Genomic DNA, 23,003 nt, shown 5'->3' with positions numbered 1-23,003 from the left:
GCGTGAAGCGGCAGAACAGCAAAGAAAGCAACACAAGGGCGTAAGCACAACTGAAACTCCGCTTATTCGTTTATGCTGTGTCTACACAATATGGATTGTGTTTACGCCTCAGAAGCTGACCATAACTGCGGTTGGGACTTCTCAAACTGATGAGGACTGCACACATTGGGCAGACAAAACATCACACCTGCACCTCAGAATTAATTTCGAGGGTCGCATTGTACTTGTACCACTGAAGTTGAGCTGCACAATTTTTGAACTTCTTGTGCTACACCATGAACTCGTTCACAGTGGAGCAGGCAAATCAAATCGACCTTACATGACAATTCTAGTCTTGAGTTGTCTTTGTGGAGAAGGCACTCGGCAGTTCTTTTTTAGACCTTGCCGCAGCATATCACAACATTAACTACAACATTCCGTCGGATACTCTGGAAGAAGAAGGCTTAGGCAATGGCTAAAGGACATCTACCTAGAAAATACTGTTTGTGTTAATGGGAAGAGATGAAGAGCAAAGAGAAAGTTGAGATCTCCAAAGGACTGAAAGAATGGTACCGTTTATCCCTGCTGTTGTTTAAGATGTACATGGTAAGGATGGAAAGGGCACTAGAAGGAATCAATATCGGGTTTTATCTCTCGCATGAACAGGTAGGCATAATAGTAGAGCAATAGCTACCAGGTTTGCCTTATGCAGACAACATTGTGTTCTAACAGACAAAGTGATATGCAACATCTGGCTAATATTTGTGGACAGGAAGGCGACAATTAAAGATTGAAATTCAGCGTTTAAAAATTCGGTCTTATAGTATTAAAAGAAACAGTGAGCAGACGGTGTCAATACAGGGCCAGGAAATACATCAGGTACAAGAATACAAATATCTTGGTGTATGGATAAACGAGGGCAATAGATATATGGAAACAGGAAAAAAATATTAGCAAAGGGGAAGAGAAATGCACCCATAATGAAACACAGAGCACTATGGAGATACAATAGGCAAAAGGTGCTATGGGGTTTGTGAAAAGGTGTACGTTTGGAAATGTGGTTGTTTGCTTAAAGTCAGAGGTACAATCAGGACTCAATGGCAACCAAAGGTCGGTGAGACGCCATTCATTGGGTGCTCACATCAAGACTACAAATGAAGCTGCAAAGGGTATGCGATATGGTATCGACAAGTTTTAAGTGAGGGAAGCTCAGAGTAAAATTGATTTCAAAGAATGACTGGGGAATATGAAAGAAAATAAAATGGGTCTCGAGAATGTTCAAGTATTTGTACAGAAATAATATGGACTCGTAGTGTAGGAAAATAACTAGGAAGTTTACCAGCAAGTAAGCGATCAGTATACTAGTAAGAAATATGGCAACAAAGAATGTTAAACACAAAGTCGGAGAGGCTGAGGCAATTTCCTTGGTGGTGGCAATGGAAAAGAAGCTAGCTATGAGTAACTACCTAAGAGGTAAAAATTAAATCAGGAAAGAAACAATTTATAATAGCTCAAACGGAAGCTATTTACTTTTCAAAGCAAGATAAGGATGCCTTAGAATACATACTTATAAATTGAGCTACGCCAAGGAAGAAGCATGTGCTTGTAGCAGTAAAGCTAGGGAAACTATGAAACGTTTTATTAGAATGTGACGATATCTACCCTGCTGCCGGTTTAGGCTCCACTGGCCGCCTTGACGCTTCCATTGGGTTCAGGGATAGCAGGGGGAAAGTAAACAAGTCAGCAACATGGATTAGTAAAATGTGATTGCAGGTTTGGTGGCAGAAAAGTTGGGAGCCCACAAACAAAGGAGGCATACAAAAACAAAGTTCCAAATATTGGTTCAGAATGTTTGATGCTGGGAATGCTTTATCTGTTAAAAAATTATAGGTAAGGCATTAGGTAAAATAAGAAAAAGAGCTTGGTGGCGAAACCCACCGCCCCGTTTCAAAGGGGCACTCGTAGCATCCATCCTCTTCCTTGCGACCCCCTCTTCAAAGAATGACGGCTATTGGGGTTTCACAATTAAAGCAAAACTAGGGAGAAGTGCTCGATCTCAAATAGTTCTTCCAAGGGTTCTTTCACGCGCACATACTCAGTTCAGGAAAACGAAAACAGACAGTCACCCGGCACAAACACAAGCGTAAGCTCGCGATGTACACAATGGTCTCAATGCGGGACAAGGCATTCCGTAACGCTTCGACTACTCATTCGGTTCATGCTTTGGTTGTGATGATCCATGCTGTGTGAAGTGCGCGTACAGCGGCCGTACTTTGCAAGAATGAAAATCTTCATTTTCTGTTTTTTTTACCATTCATCAGTGGCTGGCATTAAATTAGTTTACGACAATATCGGCCACTCGTTGCGATTAAGTATTGCTACATAAGACGGCCCCAGGAACCGATCTTTACTACAGTTGAAGTAGGGTGTGAGACCGGGCTAGTTGGTATTCCATGCTGGAGTGACAAGCGCAAGAGTGGTCGCGGGACACTAAAGAGGCGACAAGGAGCTTGTCCTTGCCGCCTTTTTATTGTCCCGCGTCCACTCTAGCGCTTGTCACTTCAGCATGGTTTACTACAGCTGTGCCAAATAAATTATACAATTGGTGAACGTATATTAGAAGTTTCAGACTCGCGTCAATCAAGTGAAAAGGTGGAAGTGGGTAAAAAATCACTAAGGGCGCCCGCTAAGCTTCCAAGCTGAAAGAAAAAGAAAGGCTCGATCTCCCGCGTTAACGCTGCAAACACATCCATAAACGCGCTGGAAACGCATCGTTTGTAGCAGTTGGTAAGTGCTTTTAACGCGAAATGAGCCTGCTGCGAGCTAACTCCCAAGATCGCCACTGTTCAAGCACGCAAACCCGCTCGGGAAAGCAGTAGCGCATAGAAGGTCGATTCTCGTGGAAGTCCTACTATGTTTACGTACTCCACTCACCATCGGAAGCTTCTGCGCACCGTAGGTAAACACGCACTTCGCACTTGCTAACACGCACTTTGTTTTTCGCGGGTCTGCACGAGCCAAACGTTCACCCAAAACACGGCGATTATGGCAGTTGCGGATGGCGGCGGAATGAAAGTAATCTCGGAGCGCTGATTGGACAATACAAGTTTAAGCACAGACCATTGCACAGACCTATGGACCTTCATATGAATAAGTCGGCATTAAGGTGAATAAATTATGTGAGATTCCCAATTGAAAGAGAGTAATGGATAGTGCCACTAACCGTGCTCTTTTTCACAAGATTGACGTTTTATGTCACGAGCTCCGAGATTTGTTACCCGGCACTGCTTGGTCTCAAAGGCTATAATTCAATATTCTAAAACGATAATACACGACGTATACGGCACCATACAATTGCTCTCGGCGTATGCATTTAGCAAGAGCATGACTTTTGAGATTAGATTAATTCTGTTACATATATTATAGAGAGCTGTCGCTGGGTGTGGATTTGGACACCACCTACGCCTGCATACGCACACCTACGCATTACCTGTCCAAAACCTAACGTCTACGTTCATGCATTCGTGTTTGACAAATTCTGCCAGCAAAAGCATAGCCTTTAAAATTAGTATAAGATCATCATCATGGATTTGGACACTTGAGTAGAGAGCGACTCGAGCAACCGCCATCGCATTGGACATCAGCAACAGGAATATGCGTGAATGTTGTGGCATCTATATATGGTTGTGGTTCTTAATTAGTTGGTTCTTTCTATGGGCGCTCATTTCGTTTTCTGAAGTTGCTCGCTAGCGAAGCCATAGAGCAGTGGTGCATTTATGCTAAGAAAAAGTGACATTTGCCCGCATATTTGCCTCATGGAATAAAGAAAATGGCTGTTCGCAGCTCGTGGACAAGGATTGCGTGCGTGTTTACACGCCGGCCGGTCGTGATAGAAGCGTGCGCTGTGTAAATCTACGTCGTTCCACGTGCTTATCCCAGGGAAACGCTATAATGGTAAGACTAACAAATGTTCTCACAGTTTCTTTTAGTCCAGGTTTCAGATTCGTTTACCGTGCTATGCACTGGTTTGCTGTGCGCTTGGTGATACGAGAGCCAATCCTCAGTCCACTTGGCCCGAATATAATTATTTTTATAGTATTAGTTATCGTAGTTTCTTTCCTACAAGAAATTACCTGCTGTCCTCGAAAATCCTTCTTGAATGGAAGGTTAAAACTGCGAGAAAGAAACGAGGACAATCGGAAGAAACGCATATCATACCGCTGGCAACGGTACAACTTTTAACGACGTACGTACGGTACAACGTTTAATTTTGGAAGGAGACATTTACATTGAAGGTATAAAGATAAAAAAAAGTTATGCAGAGACCACGTACTGTGGTATTTGAAGTTATGCGAAGCATTTTACAAGTTGATGTTGTCAACTCTGTCAACCCAACGGTACGCCTCGACCAGCTCTTTAACTCTCGATGAGCTCGAAAAAGTGCTCATTGTGGAGCTCGGACGTGCTTAGCGTGGGCTTGCCTAGCTGCTCGATCATTGCAAACACGTTCTTCTGCGCCCAGTAGTACCCCTCTAGTACGCCATCTTCGAGCTGCTCATGTATGCTCCTGGGGAACGCGAAGTCCGATTTGACGCACGTTTCGACAAAACTGCGCTTTTAATTAAGATCTTTGTTAGCGTCAAAAGCCGAGGTCGTCGATCCGAGTCGCTGTAATGACGCTGCCGTTCGGCGCTGCGCTGTCGTACGCAGACTCCGTGTGCAGCACGAAAGAGCAGGCCTCGATGCGTGATCAAACGACCTGGTGATTAAACACGAGCAGGGCCGTGAAAATCCGGCTCGAGCGTGGAGAGGAACGAGGAGGCGGCACGTTGCCGTGCGGCGATCAGAAATCAACGCTCGTGCGAAACTTGCCTTTTCAATCGCTCTTTGTACGGATGCAATCACCGCCTGGCATTCCGCAGCCGAGATTATACGCGCGTCTCGAGCGCAGGTAGTTCGCGATAGTCAGAGCCGAGAGTCGAATGACGAAGCTCGGGTGACAACGATGCCGCGACTACAACGGCACCAGACGGCATTAAGAACGCCAACCCAGCGGCTCAAGTTGGTAGGCACATCCAGCACCGCGGTGTAGGAATCCAGACTGATAGTTACGCTCAAGGTGCCCGAAGTTGGCAAAGAATGCTTTGCATTATAACACGATGACTCGCGCTCAAATGCTTTCTGAATCAGTCATGGTCAAAAATATATATAAGCAGTGAAAATGTAGTTTTATATGCTGCCAAACCAAAGAGATGGTTTTTCAAACTAGCACATTAACCAGTGAACTGCAGCAAGGACTTTAATGTGTGCACCAGATAGCGGACTTGCCACGCCATTGGCGATGCAGCGACATACATTTTATTGCATAACTACAAAAAAAAAGTGGTAGGCGATTAGGTGTCTCTTAGTGGCACACGGACCTCGGCGTTGGTGTCCTTTAGGTTTACTTTAAGGGAACGCAGCGCACGAACCGAACTCGGCAGCAACTGTTTTCCATTAATTAACCGGTTAAATATGACGCCAACTTCTTGTGTGCGACGTCATTCCGCTTTCTACTTCCGGGTTTCGGGGAATTTCGCCACGTGGCGGGTCTCTAAAGTCTACGGTTCTGTGCTTTGGTGGGCGGTAATCAGTTATTTCTAATTAACTCTAATTATTCCAGACGGTTCAGTAACTCGTAACTAAATTTATCTTCTGATATCATATCTATAATGAAACCCATGAATTTTGTGCTGTACTATTTCTCTTTCTATTTTGTTCTGATTTATTTTTAATTTCCTCTCCAATTGCCTAAATGATTTCTAATTAATTATAATTATTCCAAACACTTCAGTAACTCAACATATAACCTGTCCTCTGATATACCTATAATGAAACCCATGAATTTTGTACTGTACTATTTCTTTTGCTATATTGTTCTGATTTATTTTGAATTTTCTCCCCGGTCGTCTGAGGAGGCGGACCGGAAGTGCTGCGCAAGAAACGAGTCACTCATGCTCTTGCCACAAAAAAAAAAAAACGGAAATGCCATCTTGTGCTTCAAAAAAAAAAAAGAACGAAGATTAGCTGTGTATATGATTACCCATTCTGAATGCTTTATTTAGCCTATTTAATTACAAAACTTATTTTTGTGGAATATATCTTATATGGTCTTAGTACTGTTCAAGTTTTCATTATGCAAAAAAAGTAGTGAGGCGTGCAAACAGGACACAAGAGTAGAGAAGTGGACAACACGAACGCCGACTATTAACTGAAGGGAGCACTGAGGCGAAAAAGAAAGGAGACACAAAACTCATCTGCGCATGCTCAGGAATGGTAACACCACGTGTCAGTCGGGTACACGTGCCGGTCTACGTGAGAGATAACTGTTAAGGCACTTAATATCTTCCTATGTAAAGTAATCGAAGGCTGACTCACGCACGCACTTCCACCATTATAGATATGCCATGCCTCTACCATAAGACGCGTATCATCATTCTTATGCCTGTACAATATCGCGCATTCATCTGACTCTGGCGTGCAGTCACAATCTTGGCAATGTAGCGAAAGATTAGAAGGCGATCCACCGGTTAAAGACCTTTTATGTTCCATTAGCCTCTGATTGATACACCATCCCGTTTGCCTACGTAGAACTGGCCACAGCTAAGGGGAATTTTATAAACCACACCCATACGACAGTCAGTAAAACTGTTGTTCTTATTGTGCTTCACTGGACAAATATCTGTTCGTTTTTTTGCCTTTTACCCGCTCCTTTTTTTCTCTGTACGGCAGCGCATATCTTACCTAGCTTATTGGGAGCAGTGAAAGCAATATTAACATCATATCTACTTGAAACTTTTTTAAGCCTGTGCGACACTGAATGAATATACGGAATAGCCACTACTCTTTTTTTGCTATTACTGCTTTCTGTAATCATGTCCGTCCCTCTCGAAACCGACTTCTTTAGGCGCTCAGCCACAATGGCCACTGCTAACCTGCTTCTAATAGACGCCGGACCTGCGCATTAAAACTGGCGCTCATTTTGTGCATGCAGGATCTGGTGAGCGAAGACTTAAGGCACGACATGGCAATTCCGTTTTTTACTACTTTGGAATGCTTGGATTGAAAGTTTAGCAACGGCTTCGAAGATCTTGGGGAGTACTGCCAACAAACATGATTTTGTTCGAAGACCAAGGAAATGTCAAGAAACTGAATTACGCGTCGCTGAGGAAATTCCTTTCTAAACTTTATTCCTCCTCCATAAAGTTTAAATTGCTCACTTACTGAGGTAGCAGCGGAATCGAACTCTTCCCTATTGCAGAAAATCAGGTAATCATCAACGTAACGAAATATCTTGATAACGCTATCACCTAAGGCTTTCTCTAAGCTCCCTAGCATGCGGTCGCAATGAATCCTTACCAACTAGCTTAGCTTTCTGTCGTTTAAGTTTTCAATGTTGTTCCGTGTGTGTTGTATTGTGTACACCTGTGAGCAAAAGTATACGGACCACAGGGTCGCCGAAAAAAACATAATTTCTTCGTAATTAACGCGCATAAACGGAAATTTACGAGTGCACTATACTCCGTTCCATCCATAGTAGTCAACGCTGTGGAAGCTACGCAAGAAGTTCGGTTAAGAAAAGTTTTCACTCTGCGCGTTCCGTCCATGCTTCGCTGCGCGCCAACAGCGTTCGCTCGCGCGGGCATGCATGTGAGGCTCCTCGCGACGGGTTGCAAATAAAAAGAACCCTAAACGAACAACAAAAATAAAAATGATCTAAAACAACGCTTAGCAGCCGTATACAAACTTGTTTCATTCAATGCTCGAGCCTATACATAAAAACAGTTGCGCACTATTGCGGTCAAAAAACAACGACCTATATCCAAGTGCGAAGGAAGCTTCTGCAAGAAGTCTCTCTAGCCCCACAGCGTTGACTGCTATGTATGGAACGGAGTATAGAAAATTCGTAATGCCAAGTTTGGACTGTAGACTTTAATTTCAAGTTGCATTCACAGACAGGAGAGAAAACGAGTTGTACCGCGCAATCCCCGGTCCGTATACTTTTGCTCACGGGTGTACGTACAGTCTGAATTACACTTTTCTAGAGACATGCGTCCCCCGCAGGCCGGATGGACCCGGAGAACAATAGATGTTCTGCCTAGAGTGGTCGAGTGGCCGGCTACGGATTGAGCCAGCATCCGCAACTTGTGTTTGTATCGACCTCGCATGCGGCTTGGCCATGCGTGGTCTCATCGGGGCGTCGGCCTGCGCTTTTTTTTTTCTCGAAATGCGTCGGCCAAATCGGCCGATTGACCACTCCAGACAAGTGATTCAGATTGCACAGTTTGGTACGTCATAGATATCTAAGCATTTATTAGTGTTGTTATTCTATCCTGAAAATAAAATATGGAGTGTAAAATACAGAAGAAAAAAAAAAGACGTTTATCCGTATTCCCACATAAATAACGCGGTCACAAATATAACGTGTGAAGGGACTTGCGGTCTTTCAGAAAAAAAACAAAACATATACCAGGTGTTTTGCGACGCGAAAGCGTCAAATCGAGCGAGAAAGCCGGCGCCTGTCATCTGAAGCAATAAAACGACGCCACGTCACGAGCGCGCCTCGACGGAGCAGAGCGGCCGAAACGCAGCACCTTCTGTTGATGATGATAGTGATCTAAAGAAAGGAAAGACGCTTGATTCTACAACCCGCGAGGGAGCACGGCAAAGCGTCGTGACCTTCCGCTCCGCTAGCGCGCTAGGTGTTGCGTGAGGCGAAAGGACATCGTCGTGACATCACTCTCGCTGTCGGAAGCCAATGTTATTCGCGCGTTCCTTGTCCTTGCAAGCCCTCCGAAGACTAAGTAAAATTCATAAATTAACTCTTGTTACAGTGAAGTTGTCTGTGGCTAGGATCTGGCAGAACGCGTCCGCGCGTAGACCAACAATTTTTCATACGTGGGCTAATCCCGAAGATATTGCAATACCGAGCCGACCCACGGCGGAGGTGAAGCAGGCGTTAAGCACTCCCCACACGTGGGCCGATCCCGAAGATAGTGCAATACCGGGCCGACCCGCGGCGGAGGTGAAGCAGGCGTAAAGCACTCCCCATACGTAGGCCGATGCCGAAGGTAGTGCAATACCGGTATAGCGGTAAGTTGGGCTAGCTGGCGGAAGTTCATTTTGTAAAACTGGTTACTGCGCTAAGACACACGGACAACAGAAGTAGGAAAGGACAGGACGCGCGCAGACTCGCAACTGAATTTGATTGGGTGAAAGCTGGCACATATATATATATATATATATATATATATATATATATATATATATATATATATATATATATATATATATATATACATATACATATATATATACAAAATGAAATCATCATGCTGATAGGCCATCCAAAATCGCTGCCGTCACGATCTTGCGTCCAGAAATTGCACCTCACAAACAGCAAGCACAATAGGGCGTGCGTCTATTTGTCGTACAAAAATCCCTCACGTGACCTGACCCTAGGTGCCTAGGGACAGCATCACTTAGGGACTTTTGAGAAGGCCCGATCACAGAACACCTATACGGCTGGATGGATGGATGGTAGGTAGGAGTGTCCCCTTTGAAACGGGGCGATGGCAGTTGCCACCAAGCTCAGATTTTTATTTTGCCTTTTATTTTTATCTGTGTTGTGTGTTATTGAATTTCTCGATTTTCTTTAAATATGTCTTCCTACCCTTTTAACCTTATGTCACCTCTCTGCTTTTGAGCCACCAATCCTCCAATCGCCTTTTGCTAATTTCCACCGCACCGCGATGCGACGCCGAGCGACGCCGTAGTCACCATAGCCGTGGCGTGTTCGTCCTCGGCGTAATCGTTCTCTGGACCGCGCGTTGTTCGACATTGCTCATGTAATCGTGCGTGCGTTACTTGTGTGTTGGTTGTACGTTCTGTGTTACTTGGCGGAAAGCCGTGAGTAGTGGCGGTGCGGCAATGCGGCTTTGGCCTCGATGAGCTCTGGCACTACAGAATCTGCGCTGTGTGACCCATGCTTTCTTGAGAACCTGGTGGCCTAGCGCCTCGGCAGCGAAGTTCTGCGAACCGCGATGTGGCGTCGCCGTGTCCGACTTTGCTTAACGGACATCGAGGGATGTGCTGCTCGCTGCAAGTCATGTAAATGCAACTGCGTCGACCGCCCACTGTTAAGCGCTGAATGTGTGTTTGGTGTGCTGTGCTTGAAACGAGTGGTGCAGCCGTGCAGCGGGGGTGGCGGAGGAGCAGAGTGGCTTAGGGTTTGCGCGTTCACAGACATGTGCTCCCGTCTTGGTCTCATTAGCGGCTGTCGCGGGATTGTGGTGTGCTAGCTCCTTGCTTAGCATGAAGTTTACGACGCTAAAACACAGTATGTTCACGTTTTTCCGCGCTATATGTCATTTGCATGACGGCCGAGCTGAAAACGAGACCTATAGTGTTCTTTGCGTTTGTGTGTTGTAAATTGCTTTCTATTGTGGAAGTTCTGGGAGTCTTATTACGCAAGGAGTGCGAACGTAAACATAAACGCATATGTGTGTCTGAAATTTTGAATTACCCATAATACCCTTTACGACTGATAAGTGGGCTACACGGCCTGTGTGAATCAGCTACCGTATGTTGCGACGCTCTTTCGTGTGGTAGAATGATGCATGGTGCGCGTTTATTTCTGTACTGTTGTAAAAACCATTTGTTTATTCACTCAATACAAATGTACGGCTTCTTCGCCGCAGCACAGCTTAGTTACGCGGTGACTCATACTAGAAGTGAGAGGGGGCCGCTATCAGCCAGCATAGTATGTCCACTTAGGTGACCTGAGAGGCGGCGGGTGCGCGAGTGTATAATTTAAGAACTCTTATTATGTCCAGTGACAGTGGAGATCATTAACTGTAGCGCCAAAGTAGTGGACCACTACCAGAACAAAGGCATGTAGTATGCCCATCTCAATTCTTGTGCTTATGCCAGTCTTATTTTTCACAGCAATAGCTGCTATGGGCTAACTCCCCTGGTTCTGATGTCTACTGATGTTGTCGCTGGAATTCCCGAATTTCTTGCTAGAATATTGCAAATAAAGTTCTCATTGTGCTGCGAGGATTCAAACATACGATCAAAAGAGTGGCAGTCCACAATTATACATTTCAGCCACTCTGCTGAAGGTAGAGTCGTGGTGAATACTGATCCCGGAGAGCGTGATCTAGCCAACAGGTGCCTAGATTGGCTAACACCTGCTCAATGTCTGCATACTGTATATAGAGCTGGCATCCACACCTTCAAGTTCTTACACATCACCTTCCCACTTGTGAAGGCAGTCCTATGTTAAGTTTTCTTGCATGTGATGACAATGATTGGGTGCATCTGCTTCATTAATCTTCTAGTGTCTGGCTTCTCAGATTTACTGGATGGAGCTGCTGGTGTCTTGTTTTCCTCAAGCAAAGCGCGAGATGTAGCAATGCGTAGCCCAAATATAGATTTGAGAAAACCAAAACGAATTCAGCAGTAAGAAGCTAAAGGGTTGTTTTGGTGTAGATCAGTGGCTAAGTCCGGATGTGAAAGAGGAGGAAGAAAAGCCGAGTCTTTCCACTTCAACACTGAGGCACAACTCCCACAAATAAATAGGACTCTTACTTATTTTACTTTTTTAAGGAGATTACCGACTTGCATTGGCAAGTGTTCACTTCAGCAAACACTGCATGAAGTAAGCTTCCTGTGCATATTTCACCAGCTACTGCATCATTTTCACATTATGAGTGAAACTGCAATTTTCTTTATGCCACAACTTGCCCAATTTTGTGTTTTGCAGTGGGATGTTAGCAGTGCTAATAAGGCACCTAAATACTCATGAATAGTAATACAGAGAAAAAAAACTAAGAAAGCAGTGGCTTTTTGTGCTTAGACTATGCATACACCTGGTGCTCTTATGGTCATTTTTTCCCTATCCGCTCAGCCATTCTAAACAAGAAATATTTATACACAATTAGTTTATACACAGACCACAACTAAACCACAGGTATTGTTGGTAAGCAAAGTATATTTATTCGGTGACATTTTCTGCAGCCCTGCTATTGCGCTTTCCTTCCTTCCTTTTCAGCTGTGCAGGTTCATTAAGAAGTGATGATACAGTTTGACAATTCTAATCATTGAAAGACTTAGCGAAACCTTTTTCGGGTTGTTTTTTCTTGGTTTCAGACTCTGCACATTGCATTTTAAGGCGTGTTTTCTGTGTTTGTTGCTTTTTCTTTATGGGTAGGGCATGTCAACATTTTTTACACCATTACAAGCATGTGGTGCCATAGACTGTTCTTAGATGAAGTCTTGCCCTTTCATTCTGTACAATATGATGTCGGTTTTTTGTGTCCAAGGCCGTTTTACAGCGCGATTGTAGCATTTTGCCAAGATTTGCCTCTGTCACCCAAGCTTGAAACATTGCTACCCACTGGTGGTGGCATGACACATGTCACGTTTCTTTTTTAATAAAAGGAAGTATGTCACTTTTCCTGTGCACTGGTTGCCTTTTGTCTCTTTGAATTGCAATCTGTTGCCTATATTTGCTCTTTTGTTGCATTTCAGATTAGGAATGGCTATCATAATTGACATTTAACCATATTGCACACAATGCAGATGATATGTAATTGCAATATATGGCCACCATAAATATGATAGAAGTTAATAATTCAAGAATAGTGCCTTTGCATGGTAGTGCAGCCATGAATTGTGGCTACAAGGTACCAGCGCTGCAGATAGCACTGCTTGTGCAGAATATAGTGCAGCTCTACTACTTTCAAACATCATTGTTTTTATCTGCATTTGTATAGCTCCAGTTTCTGTGAACAACACACATCTGGTGGAAGGGTGGCTTGCACCTGCAGTTGGGTCCAATGAATAGCCTAATTTCTGCCCGTTTTCATGTTATTAGCATATTAGTAAAGAGAGTCATTTTTATAGTAGCCTGTTTGCCCAGTGTAGAAGCCGCCGCAGGGTGTCAGGATCTCATACGCATCTTCAGCTTTGCAGGGGACACAGCATCTGGCACATAGTTTGTCACAGGCCATGTATTCGGGGCAAGTTGAGTTCACTCACTAGCAAAGGGAGACCCAAGCTTGTCGGATATGAAGTAAACCGCCTGTATACTCAATGGCCTTCATTTCGTGTGACATATGTTGTTATAGCGACCCTTGTTTTAAGCACTTCTTGTCTAGCAGCGGTCGTTTGCTTTTTGAAACACTCGGGATAGCTTTCAGTAAGCTGGACAGGAATAACACTGAGAAACCAGCAGATGTTAATTGTCGCACTTATCATGCGAAGCTTCATACAGTATGATGAGGGCATAAATAAATGCGGGTGTTCCTCAAGGCCTTGTAGCACATGTTACGAGTTTGGAGCAACATGATGTATAGCACTTTTTTGATCGCATGCTATAGGTTTAGCAGGTGTGGCCATGGTTGAAGTGCAGTGCAAGGTCAAGAAAACAGATATCTATGAGCAGCACCCTGGTAAGGAGACTCTGGGAAAACTAGTGGGAAGCCTGTTGAACATCTGGTTGACCCACTTGCTGGCTCCACCAGGCAAAGCATGATAAAAAGAAGGAAGTCATCAACACATCAGAGAGAGAGAGAGAGAATCAACTTTTGAACTGAGCGCTTAGTGACGGTTGGTGCTCGCTGGCACCAGTTGGGGTGGAACCTTATTCTCAGGTCCCATATGCGTCCAGCAGTTCCTGGCCCCTAGCCGCCAGCGCGAGCTGGGTCGGTAGGTCGGGGCTGGACAACAAGGTCTCCCATCGCTCGGGGGGGTTGGGGCTAGGGAGGGTGGGGGGTAGGGATGGTGGGGGGTTTTTGAGCTCAGTGCACTCTGCAATGATGTGTGCTAGAGTGCCTTTTGACCGTCTGCAAAAAGGGCATAAAGTGTCATGCTCTGTTGGGAACATCTTGTGCAAGAGCACGGGATGCGCTAGCGACCGCGCTTGCGTGCGTCGCAAGATCGTTTGCTGCTGTCGGCTGAGTTGCGGATGCGGACGGGGAAGCCTACATCTGCCACTTCTGTACATTTGCGTGATTTCTTTGTAGCTTGTCACGGGGTGCGGTAGCTCTGGCTCGTCCTCGGCCCAGATTGACAGTTCTCGGGCATAGTGGTCGGCGAGTGCGTTGCCTTCCACTTGCGAGTGAGCCGGGACCCACACGAGCTCAACGGCCCGTCCCGGTGATTTGCATTTGGTGAGGATCGCTAGTGCCGCGGGAGAGATGTTCCCCTTGCGGTAGCTTGCGTAGGCGGTCTGGGAGTCTGTGACCACGGTCCTCACTCCCGGTTGTGCGAGTGCGAGGGCCACGGCCACTTCTTCTGCTTCGGCTATATTCGTCATCCGTATCGACGCGCCTGTGACCAGTTTATCGATGGTGGTGACGACCGCCGTTGCTCTGGTTCCGTGCTTGGGAAGCGAGGCGTCCGCGTAGAGAACCTCTGGGTCCTTTTCCAGCTGTCGAGCCATTGCCTAGGCCCGCGCAGAGCGTCTCTGGTCGTTCCTCCCCGGCTGCATGTTCCGGGGGAGAGGCTTCGTCTTAATAATGTCTCTCCACGTTGTGGGGAGTGGTTCCGTTGTCGGTTGCTGTTCAATTTGCCATCCTATCTTGCGTAGGATGGCCCGACCGTGCTCTGTCTGGCTCAGCCTCACTCTCTGGTGGGATAGGTGTGCTTCCACCAGCTCTTCCACCGTGTTGTGGGCACCCATTTCCAGCAGCTTCTGCGTTGACAAGTAGACTGGGATGCCCATCGTGAGTTTCACTGCTTTCCTTATCGTCGTGTTCAGCGTCTCGCGGTTCACCTTCGCAAGCTGGAGGTACGGGGCGGAGTACGTTACGCGTGACACGACGAATGCCTGCACCAGGCGCAGTGCATCTTCTTCTTTGATTCCTCTGTTCCGGTTGGTGACTCTCCGGATCATGCTCAGGACTTGCTCCGATGTGGTCTTGATTTTGTTGACGGCTGCGTGCGCCTTGCCGTCGCTGCGCAACAGAAGGCCCAGTATCCGGATCTGCTGCGTTGGTTTGATCACTGTGCCGTCGATGGTGATGATTACGTTTGGCGGCGGCTCTTTCTTCGGTCTTCTGGGCTGTACCATGAGCAGCAGCTCCGATTTCTGTGGAGCACAGCTCAGGCCGCAGGTTGTGGCATACTCGTGGACGGTCGTTGCCGCTCTCTGCAGGGCTTCCTCCGCCCAGGCGTCGGAACCCGCGCGGTTCGTCCACACCGTTATATCGTCGGCATCGAACGCATGGTCCACGCCCTCGATCTGATTGAGTAGTTCGGGCAGGGGCAGGAGTGCTAGGTTGAAAAGCAGAGGCGACAGGACAGACCCCTGTGGGGTACCCCTGTCTCCGAGCTCCACAGGCTCTGACCGTTCATTTCCTATCCGGATAGTTGCTGTTCTATTGGTTAGGAAATCTTTAATATAGCCGTAGGTCTTGCGGCCACAACCCGTCTTGCGCAGGTTCTCGAGCATGCTGGCGTGGGACACGTTGTCGAAGGCCCCTTTCAGGTCCAAAGCCAGTATACCCCGGGGCACGTGCCTCGTTGCTCTTTTAATCACTAATTCGTGTAATTGGATCAGGACGTCTTGGGTGCTCAGGTGCTGGCGGAATCCATACATGGTCGCTGGCATCTATTTTGTCTCGTCCAGGTGTGCTTGAAGTCTTCTGAGAACCATGCGTTCCATGACCTTGCCCACACAGGACGTGAGCGAGATAGGGCGCATGTTCTCGATCGTCAGAGGTTTGCCGGGTTTAGGTATGAACCGTACCTCGGCCTCTTTCCATTCTGCGGGCAACTTTGAGCTTTCCCAGGTTCTGTTAATGTGACCCAGGAGCCCGCGTGCCACCGCATCACTCATGTTATTGAGCAGCTTGTATGTAATGGCATCCGTTCCGGGTGCGCTCGTCTTATTACTCTCGTCTATGGCTGTTAATAACTCCGTGATGGTGAACGGTTCATCCAATGCCGGATTTTCCGGTCCCCCGTACTCGTCCGGTATCGGAAACCGCCCTCTCTCCGTCTTGAAATAGATCGCCTTGAGGTCTTCAATGAGCCTTTGGCCGTTGCCATCGTAAGCGTTCAGAACTTTGGTGAGGTTGCGGTTGGTTGCGGTCTTGCTGCTCAACGGGTCGATCAGGTGTCTGAGCAGGCACCAGGTCTTGCGCGCCGAGAGCTTTCCCTACAGCCCGTCGCACGTACTCATCCAGTTCTCTCGGCACAGCTTATTGCGTATTCAGCGATCTGTTTGTTGAGGAGCGCGATGCGTTTGACGAGCTTCTTGTTTTGTCGTTGACGCTTCCATCTTCGTGTGAGCGAGTGCCGCGCCTCCCACATGTGTGCTAGTTTGGCGTCGACGAAGGGCGTCTGCATCGTTGTTACAACTTCTTGACTAAATCTGTCGAGCGCGATCTTTTGTTCTCGCGCCCATTCTGCGTACGTTTGATGTCTGCCCTCCTCCTCGTTGTCTCCGGAGGTCTCGTTTTCTTCGTCCGTGTGCTTGCGCATTCGGTCCCAGTCGGTGATCCGGGCTTTGCCGAGGGCTGCCCGGTACCTTGGTCCCTTGATCGTTACACTTATGATGCTGTGGTCGGAGCCCAGGTCTACGTCTTCGTTCCGCCAGGCCACTTCTAGGGAGCCCGCCATCCACGACAGGTCCGGGGTGGTGTCCCTGTTGACGCTGTTTCCCTTTCGGGTGACGACGCCCGGTTCATTAAGGAGCGCCATTCCTTGGTCCTCCATTGCCTGTGCTAGAGCCTTGCCTCGTTTAGATTGGTATTTGTAACCCCATGTAGTGTGAGGGGCGTTGAAGTCGCCTAGGACCAGGAGCGGCCTGTTCCCCGCCAACCTCTTCGCCTTACATATACATATACACATATACATATATACTTTACATATAAACACTGTGCTAAGGTGATAACATGCCAACAAGTCTTAGTGCGCAGGCTATGCACGACCAACTACATATGCCTTCTGTTCGGACATTGCTCATTGTAACTAACAAGGATGGAGTGGACAAAAAAAGAACAGCAGCTCCATTAATTTAGTTTCACTGGTATCGACAGTGTTTTGTAAGCGTACATTGCCATACTCCCCAATGCCTTCTTGGGTGACATCAGCAAAGACCAGCTTGAGGCAAGGGGTAATAGACGTCTTTACAAGCTAAAAATGCATGAATGCATGGAGAGCACATTGTGTCCAAAAAGTAGGCACTTCACAGGGGCACTGGAGAAGGAACAGGTTATTAACAGTGGGCAAAGACAAGCTACTAAACACCCAACACTGTTGCCATGTAACGACCTCTGAAACAATTCCTCTTAAAGAGGAAATCATCTTTGTGTATCCATAAAGAGGGCAGATGGGCAAAGCCCCTTCAGTAATGCTGCCAGCTTCAAAAGCCTATTTTGCACATCCTGAATTCTTCCTTCTTAAGACTTTGCTGGGTGCAAGCATTCTACTGTCCAAAAGCTGTCATTGAGAGCACTGTTGGTTTGGTGGCAATAAAGTTCAGAAGCAATTGCAACAAACCTCCCTTCCTAGTTGGCCTGAATGCTCACGGTGCTTATGAAGCAACACCATGAGGCAAGCAAGGTGAATGGATGCCTCCAAGCCCTTGTTCGTTTATCACACTGTTGTGTTAGCAACAACCATGAGACTTGAAACCAACAAGCTCAAGCTCAGCACTCGCATGGTTACTGCGGAGGATTCATAAAAAGCACAAAAACAGAAAACTCAAGGGAAAGGATAAAGCACCATTTAACACTTAGTATTGCTACAGCCCACCCCTTTCTTTTATTTTGTCTGGTCGTGCTACATCTTTTTACTATATGTGGGCATGAACTTAGGTGATGTTCCCAATCAGTGTCCAATATTTATATGCACTATGTGCTGGTTCAATGATGTGCGAAACACTGCAATGGAAGCTTCAAGTAGAAAAGGTGCCTGGTAGAAAAAAAAAGCTGTGCTGCAACCATCTTGGCAACATCTTGTCCCCTTAATAAAAATTGTGCTTTCATATCAACTTGAGCCCTCCAGTTTAGAGTAAAGTACCAGTGCGCTTATGAACAATGAATCAATTCTCAAAGAGCATGTGCAGTCCAGCCAAAAGCAGGGGCAAGAATCCGCATTGTGCTCCTGCATTGAAGGTGAATAACACGTACCATAATGGCAAATGTGCTTTAGTAAGCTTCATTGCAATATTAATTTGTAATGTACAAAGAATGGTCAATGAAGCTTACCACGAGCACAGATGCACTTGCAAATTATGTCACAATTGAAAGTAATGAGCGCAGTGTAAACCTATGTGCCCTTTCCACTCTTCATATGCTTTACTGCACCATGCTTATTTACACCCCTGTATTGCGGTGTAGCAAGCTACAAAAGAAACGTTGCATAATTAGGCTTTTTACGATTATCTTTCTCGCAATACACTATTATTTCGCGGTGAAGCCTAAGCAATGTACTGCGGAGAAGCATACTAAAAGTGAAAAGGGGCCACTGTCACTGGACATAATAAGACTTCTTTAATTATACACTCGCGCACCCGCGGCCTCTCAGGTCACCTAAGTGGACATACTATGCTGGCTGATAGCGGCCCCCTCTCACTTCTAGTATGATTCACCGCGTAACTAAGCTGTGCTGCGGCGAAGAAGCCGTACATTTGTATTGAGTGAATAAACAAATGGTTTTTACAACAGTACAGAAATAAACGCGCACCATGCATCATTCTACCACACGGAAGAGCGTCGCAATATACGGTAGCTGATTCACACAGGCCGTGTAGCCCACTTATCAGTCGTAAAGGGTATTATGGGTAATTCAAAATTTCAGACACACATATGTGTTTATGTTTACGTTCGCACTCCTTGCGTAATAAGACTCCCAGAACTTCCACAATAGAAAGTAATTTACAACACACAAACGCAAAGAACACTATATGTCTCGTTTTCAACTCGGCCGTCATGCAAACGACATATAGCGCGGAAAAACGTGAACATGCAGTGTGTTAGCGTCGTAAACTTCATACTAGGCAAGGAGCTAGACACCACAATCCCGCGACAGCCGCTAATGAGACCAAGACGGGAGCACATGTCTGTGAACACGGAAACCCTAAGCCACTCTGCTCCTCCGCCACCCCCGCTGCACGGCTGCATCAATCGTTTCAAGCACAGCACACCAAACACACATTCAGCGCTGAACAGTGGGCGGTCGACGCAGTTGCATTTACATGACTTGCAGCGAGCAGCACATCCTTCGATGTCCGTTAAGCAAAGTCGGACACGGCGACGCCACATCGCGGTTCGCAGAACTTCGCTGCCGAGGCGCTAGGCCACTTCGATATTTCAATTGTGACCACCGCCGGGTTCTCAAGAAAGCACGGGTCACACAACGCAGATTCTGTAGTGCCAGAGCTCATCGAGGCCAAAGCCACATTGCCGCACCGCCATTACTCACGGCTTTCCACCAAGTAACACAGAACCTACAACCAACACATAAGCAACGCACGCACGATTACATGAGCAATGTTGAACAACGCGCGCTCCAGAAAACGATCACGCCGAGGACGAACACGCCACGGCGTCGCTCGGCGCCAGCATCGCGCCTTCTCAAAAATCCCTAAATGATGCTGTCCCTAGGCACCTAGGATCAGGTCACGTGAGGGATTTTTGTACGACAAATAGACGCACGCCACAATAGGGTCGCCAACACCAACGTTACTAGACTAGCTTCAGTTTTAAAACTCGGCGCCGTTGCGCGGAACTGCCACCCGCCCGCGCCTTCGTGGCGCTGCAGTCGCGCCCGGCTTACTCACTAGCCGGCTACGCGGGCGGGCCGGACGAAGCACGCGATGCAGCGTTGGTGTATTCTGTGGTTCGTTGACAGCGAATTTCAGCAAGCATGTCATCCGTGGAACTGTAGCCTTCGCCGAGTTTCTTAATATCAGCAGACGATGCCGGCGTGCTGCGTACCTGGCTACATAGGCCGCTATCGGAACGATGTCAACAGTTCGGCGCACCAATTTTTCTGTGCTCCCAGCAATGCGACGCTTCGCTCGGCGTGAAACGGAGCGATTCCTTGTGCCGACCGAGAACTCTTTGCGAAATGAACGGCACGCGCTCGTGCCACTGCTCCCGCGTTCGTCGTCGTCTTCCACAGCTGGCTGCGTGGCCGTTCATCTTTCCAGCGTAGAATTTCACTTCACTTCTGTCGTCGTAACGGGGAGACCGCGTTTACGGGGGTATGAGCCACTGCTTAAGGGAGTATGAGCCACTCAGTCTTACGTAACGGAAATATTTGATTTTTGAAGAAATTTAATTTCGAAGAATCGCAAGCGGCAAATCGCAGGCGAAGGCTGCCAACTACGCCGCCTAGCAAACTCGAGACATCGACAACTGCGGGCATACCGTCAGTGACGTCGTTCTCTCCGTCGCAGCCGATTGTGTGTGTAACCTCATAACTGAGTAATAATTGAATGAACCCTCGGGATTAACCCAGTGATAAACACAGGGGCCGCACGGTTCAGCTTCGCTGATTAGGCATTTTCACGAAATGAAAAATCAGACTTCCTTTTTTTTTTTTTTTTTGTGGCTTGCGCGCACAAAGGCCGACTTCATCTTTCTTTTTGTAGCGCTTCTTTGGCGTGGTGAGAAGCTTCGGTGGGGATGGTCATCCTACAATCACGCACTTTGGCCAGATATTCAGGCTCGTGAGCCTAAACTACGCGAAACGATAAGACGACAGGAAGAAACACGTACACGATATTTAGAAACGCAGCTTCTGCGCTTCGCTGTATGCGTTTCTTCCTTTCGTGCAGTTTACCCATTCAGTATTAACGAACTGGCGCGATAAATCTTATTGCTGTAGGTGGACACCGCTTTCTCGTGGTATCACTAATTCGGACAAGGGAGAACGCCAGCGAGCGTGAAACGCGCAAACTACCCCTCCGCACGAGCTCAAGGCTGTGACAAGGCGTCTGCAGTGGAGCCCGACGGAACAGCGTTGCCCTCTGGCGGCTGTCACAGAAGTGGCGACAGCGGCTGTAAGCGCGCGGGCGGGGAGTTTTACGACTGAAGCTAGTCTAGTAACGTTGGCCAACACGTACACGCGCTTTCTTCTTTATAACATATTACATGCCTCGAACAGCTCCCGTGAACGACGATCCCTATGACGGAATAAAATTTGTTTTTTCTAGAAGCGGAAGGCACACCTTCTTTGTCTCTTCACAATCCCTGCAATGTTTTGCTACGTGGGAATTATCGCCAGATCACTTATTCACGGCAACGCTAGGCCTAGCGACTTCGACGTTCGCTACCAAGCTTCTTGCTGTTCGGTCCCGTGTTTTCCATTGAAACAATATAATACGCTAATATTAGAAATGGCGCCGACTCCACCTTTGTTATCCTCGCCGATGGCTTCGAAGCTCGGAAAGCATGAAGCGTTGCACAATGCCGGTTCCCGAAAGTGAACTTCGCCTCAATACAGCAGTGTTACACGGTGAAGCATTTGCGAAGTATTGCGGTGAAGCATACCAAGAGTAGGACGAGGCAATTGTCACGGGAAACGTGCATTCCTTAATTATACACGCATGCACCCGCCGTCTCCTGTCGCAGTACGAGCACCCATACGCCTAGTAAGTGTACTGGCAGGCCTTCAAAGCTATTTCAGGCATGCCTGTGGCGGTTTGAGCACTTCGAGGCAGTAAAAGGCATGCATTCGTGTGTTTTTTTTTTTCGGACTACCCGATCTTTCGGACGTTTTCGCGGTCCCTAGGGAGTCTGTCGTTTACTGTACTCAACTATAAGAATTGGTTTGGAAACATTCAAACAATTCAGTTCGCGACTCAATTATCTACTACTATATTTTTCATATATTTGGTGAAATACTCGGCTAAGGTCGATGCATTGCACGCAGCCTTACCATGGCACTCAGTTGGATTCGGGGCAAAAGAAAATTTAATTCGAGAGTTTTTCCATGGTAAAACCAGAATCTGATTACAAGGCATGCCTGTCTCTGTACAAGGGTCGTTCAGGTCAACTCAACCGAAATAATACCCATATCCGACGCCGACAAAGGGAATGGCGACGAACGAAGTGCCTATGTACGAAGATATAGGACCTATTAGTCACTAGAAGGCACGCAGATTGCATGTATTTCAAACGCGTGTTCATGCATACAGATTTGTGCATTTGCACATGCAGTTCGGTACTTTTTGTCAACCTGCGAACTTCTATGCACGACTGCAGTAGTTGCCGGCTTTGACGGTTGTCAAAAACATGTATGCATGATCTCAGAACTGATCGCTGGTTAGCCACTCATACGAACATATTAGTGGCAAGCTTTTCGTGACGGCTTGTTGAAAGCTTGCCCGTCACATCGACCAACAGTCAATTTTCGCCATGGCACACGGCCTTTGCTGTTAGGCCTAATCGGTAGTGCTGCGAAAGGTTGGTTGGATATCGGCGACAAAAGTCGCAGTTCTACACCGAAGCCACACGACACACATGCAACCGACAAACCGTCATCACCATCTTTGTGACACACTGTACGGAGACATCTCATCTTGGCGCCGTTCACAGACGCACATAGTCTCTCGTTGAGCTTCTAGCATTGTTATTGGGCGTAATACACACCTGGTGCAGTAAAGCATATCAAAACACATCTGTCATTTGGAATGCACGCAAAACATTTGCCATCACTTTTTGCCTTGTGCCTGACGGCGCAAATCATTCTAGCTCGTTTGTATATTTTTGTATGTCTTTCATCCCGGTGCATATCTTTGTTCTCGTTTGCCTACAAAATTTTTTATTCCTTTAATTTTTTTACTACTTTATTCTGAATTTCGACACCCTTGCCGCTAACACACCTTCGCTCGTTTCCACACCCACCCACCTTACGCCCTCTCCCCTTTAGAACCCCATCTATATATACTGTGGCGATGAAAGCATACGCCGCCTTGAAGAAAACAAGTCCACTTGTCGAAACGTTGGCTCCTGCTTTCA

At 46.9% G+C, this 23,003-nt stretch overlaps 1 protein-coding gene across 1 annotated transcript in view; it reads right to left on the bottom strand.

Moving 5' to 3' along the window:
- The window catches only part of LOC126516562 (uncharacterized), a 186,053-nt gene extending 183,022 nt beyond the window's left edge, over nucleotides 1-3,031 (bottom strand). Inside the window, exon 1 of the mRNA XM_050166687.2 lies at nucleotides 2,914-3,031. Coding sequence (XP_050022644.1) covers nucleotides 2,914-2,916 — 3 coding nt within the window. The 5' untranslated portion in view covers nucleotides 2,917-3,031. The remainder of the gene's footprint in view (nucleotides 1-2,913) is intronic.
- Between the last annotated feature and the right edge of the window lie 19,972 nt (nucleotides 3,032-23,003).

The sequence above is a fragment of the Dermacentor andersoni genome, chromosome 1 (assembly GCF_023375885.2).
Source record: "Dermacentor andersoni chromosome 1, qqDerAnde1_hic_scaffold, whole genome shotgun sequence".
Taxonomy (NCBI): Eukaryota; Metazoa; Arthropoda; class Arachnida; order Ixodida; family Ixodidae; genus Dermacentor; species Dermacentor andersoni.
Note: the sequence above shows the minus strand (reverse complement) of the source record. Positions and strands in the feature narration are given on the sequence as shown.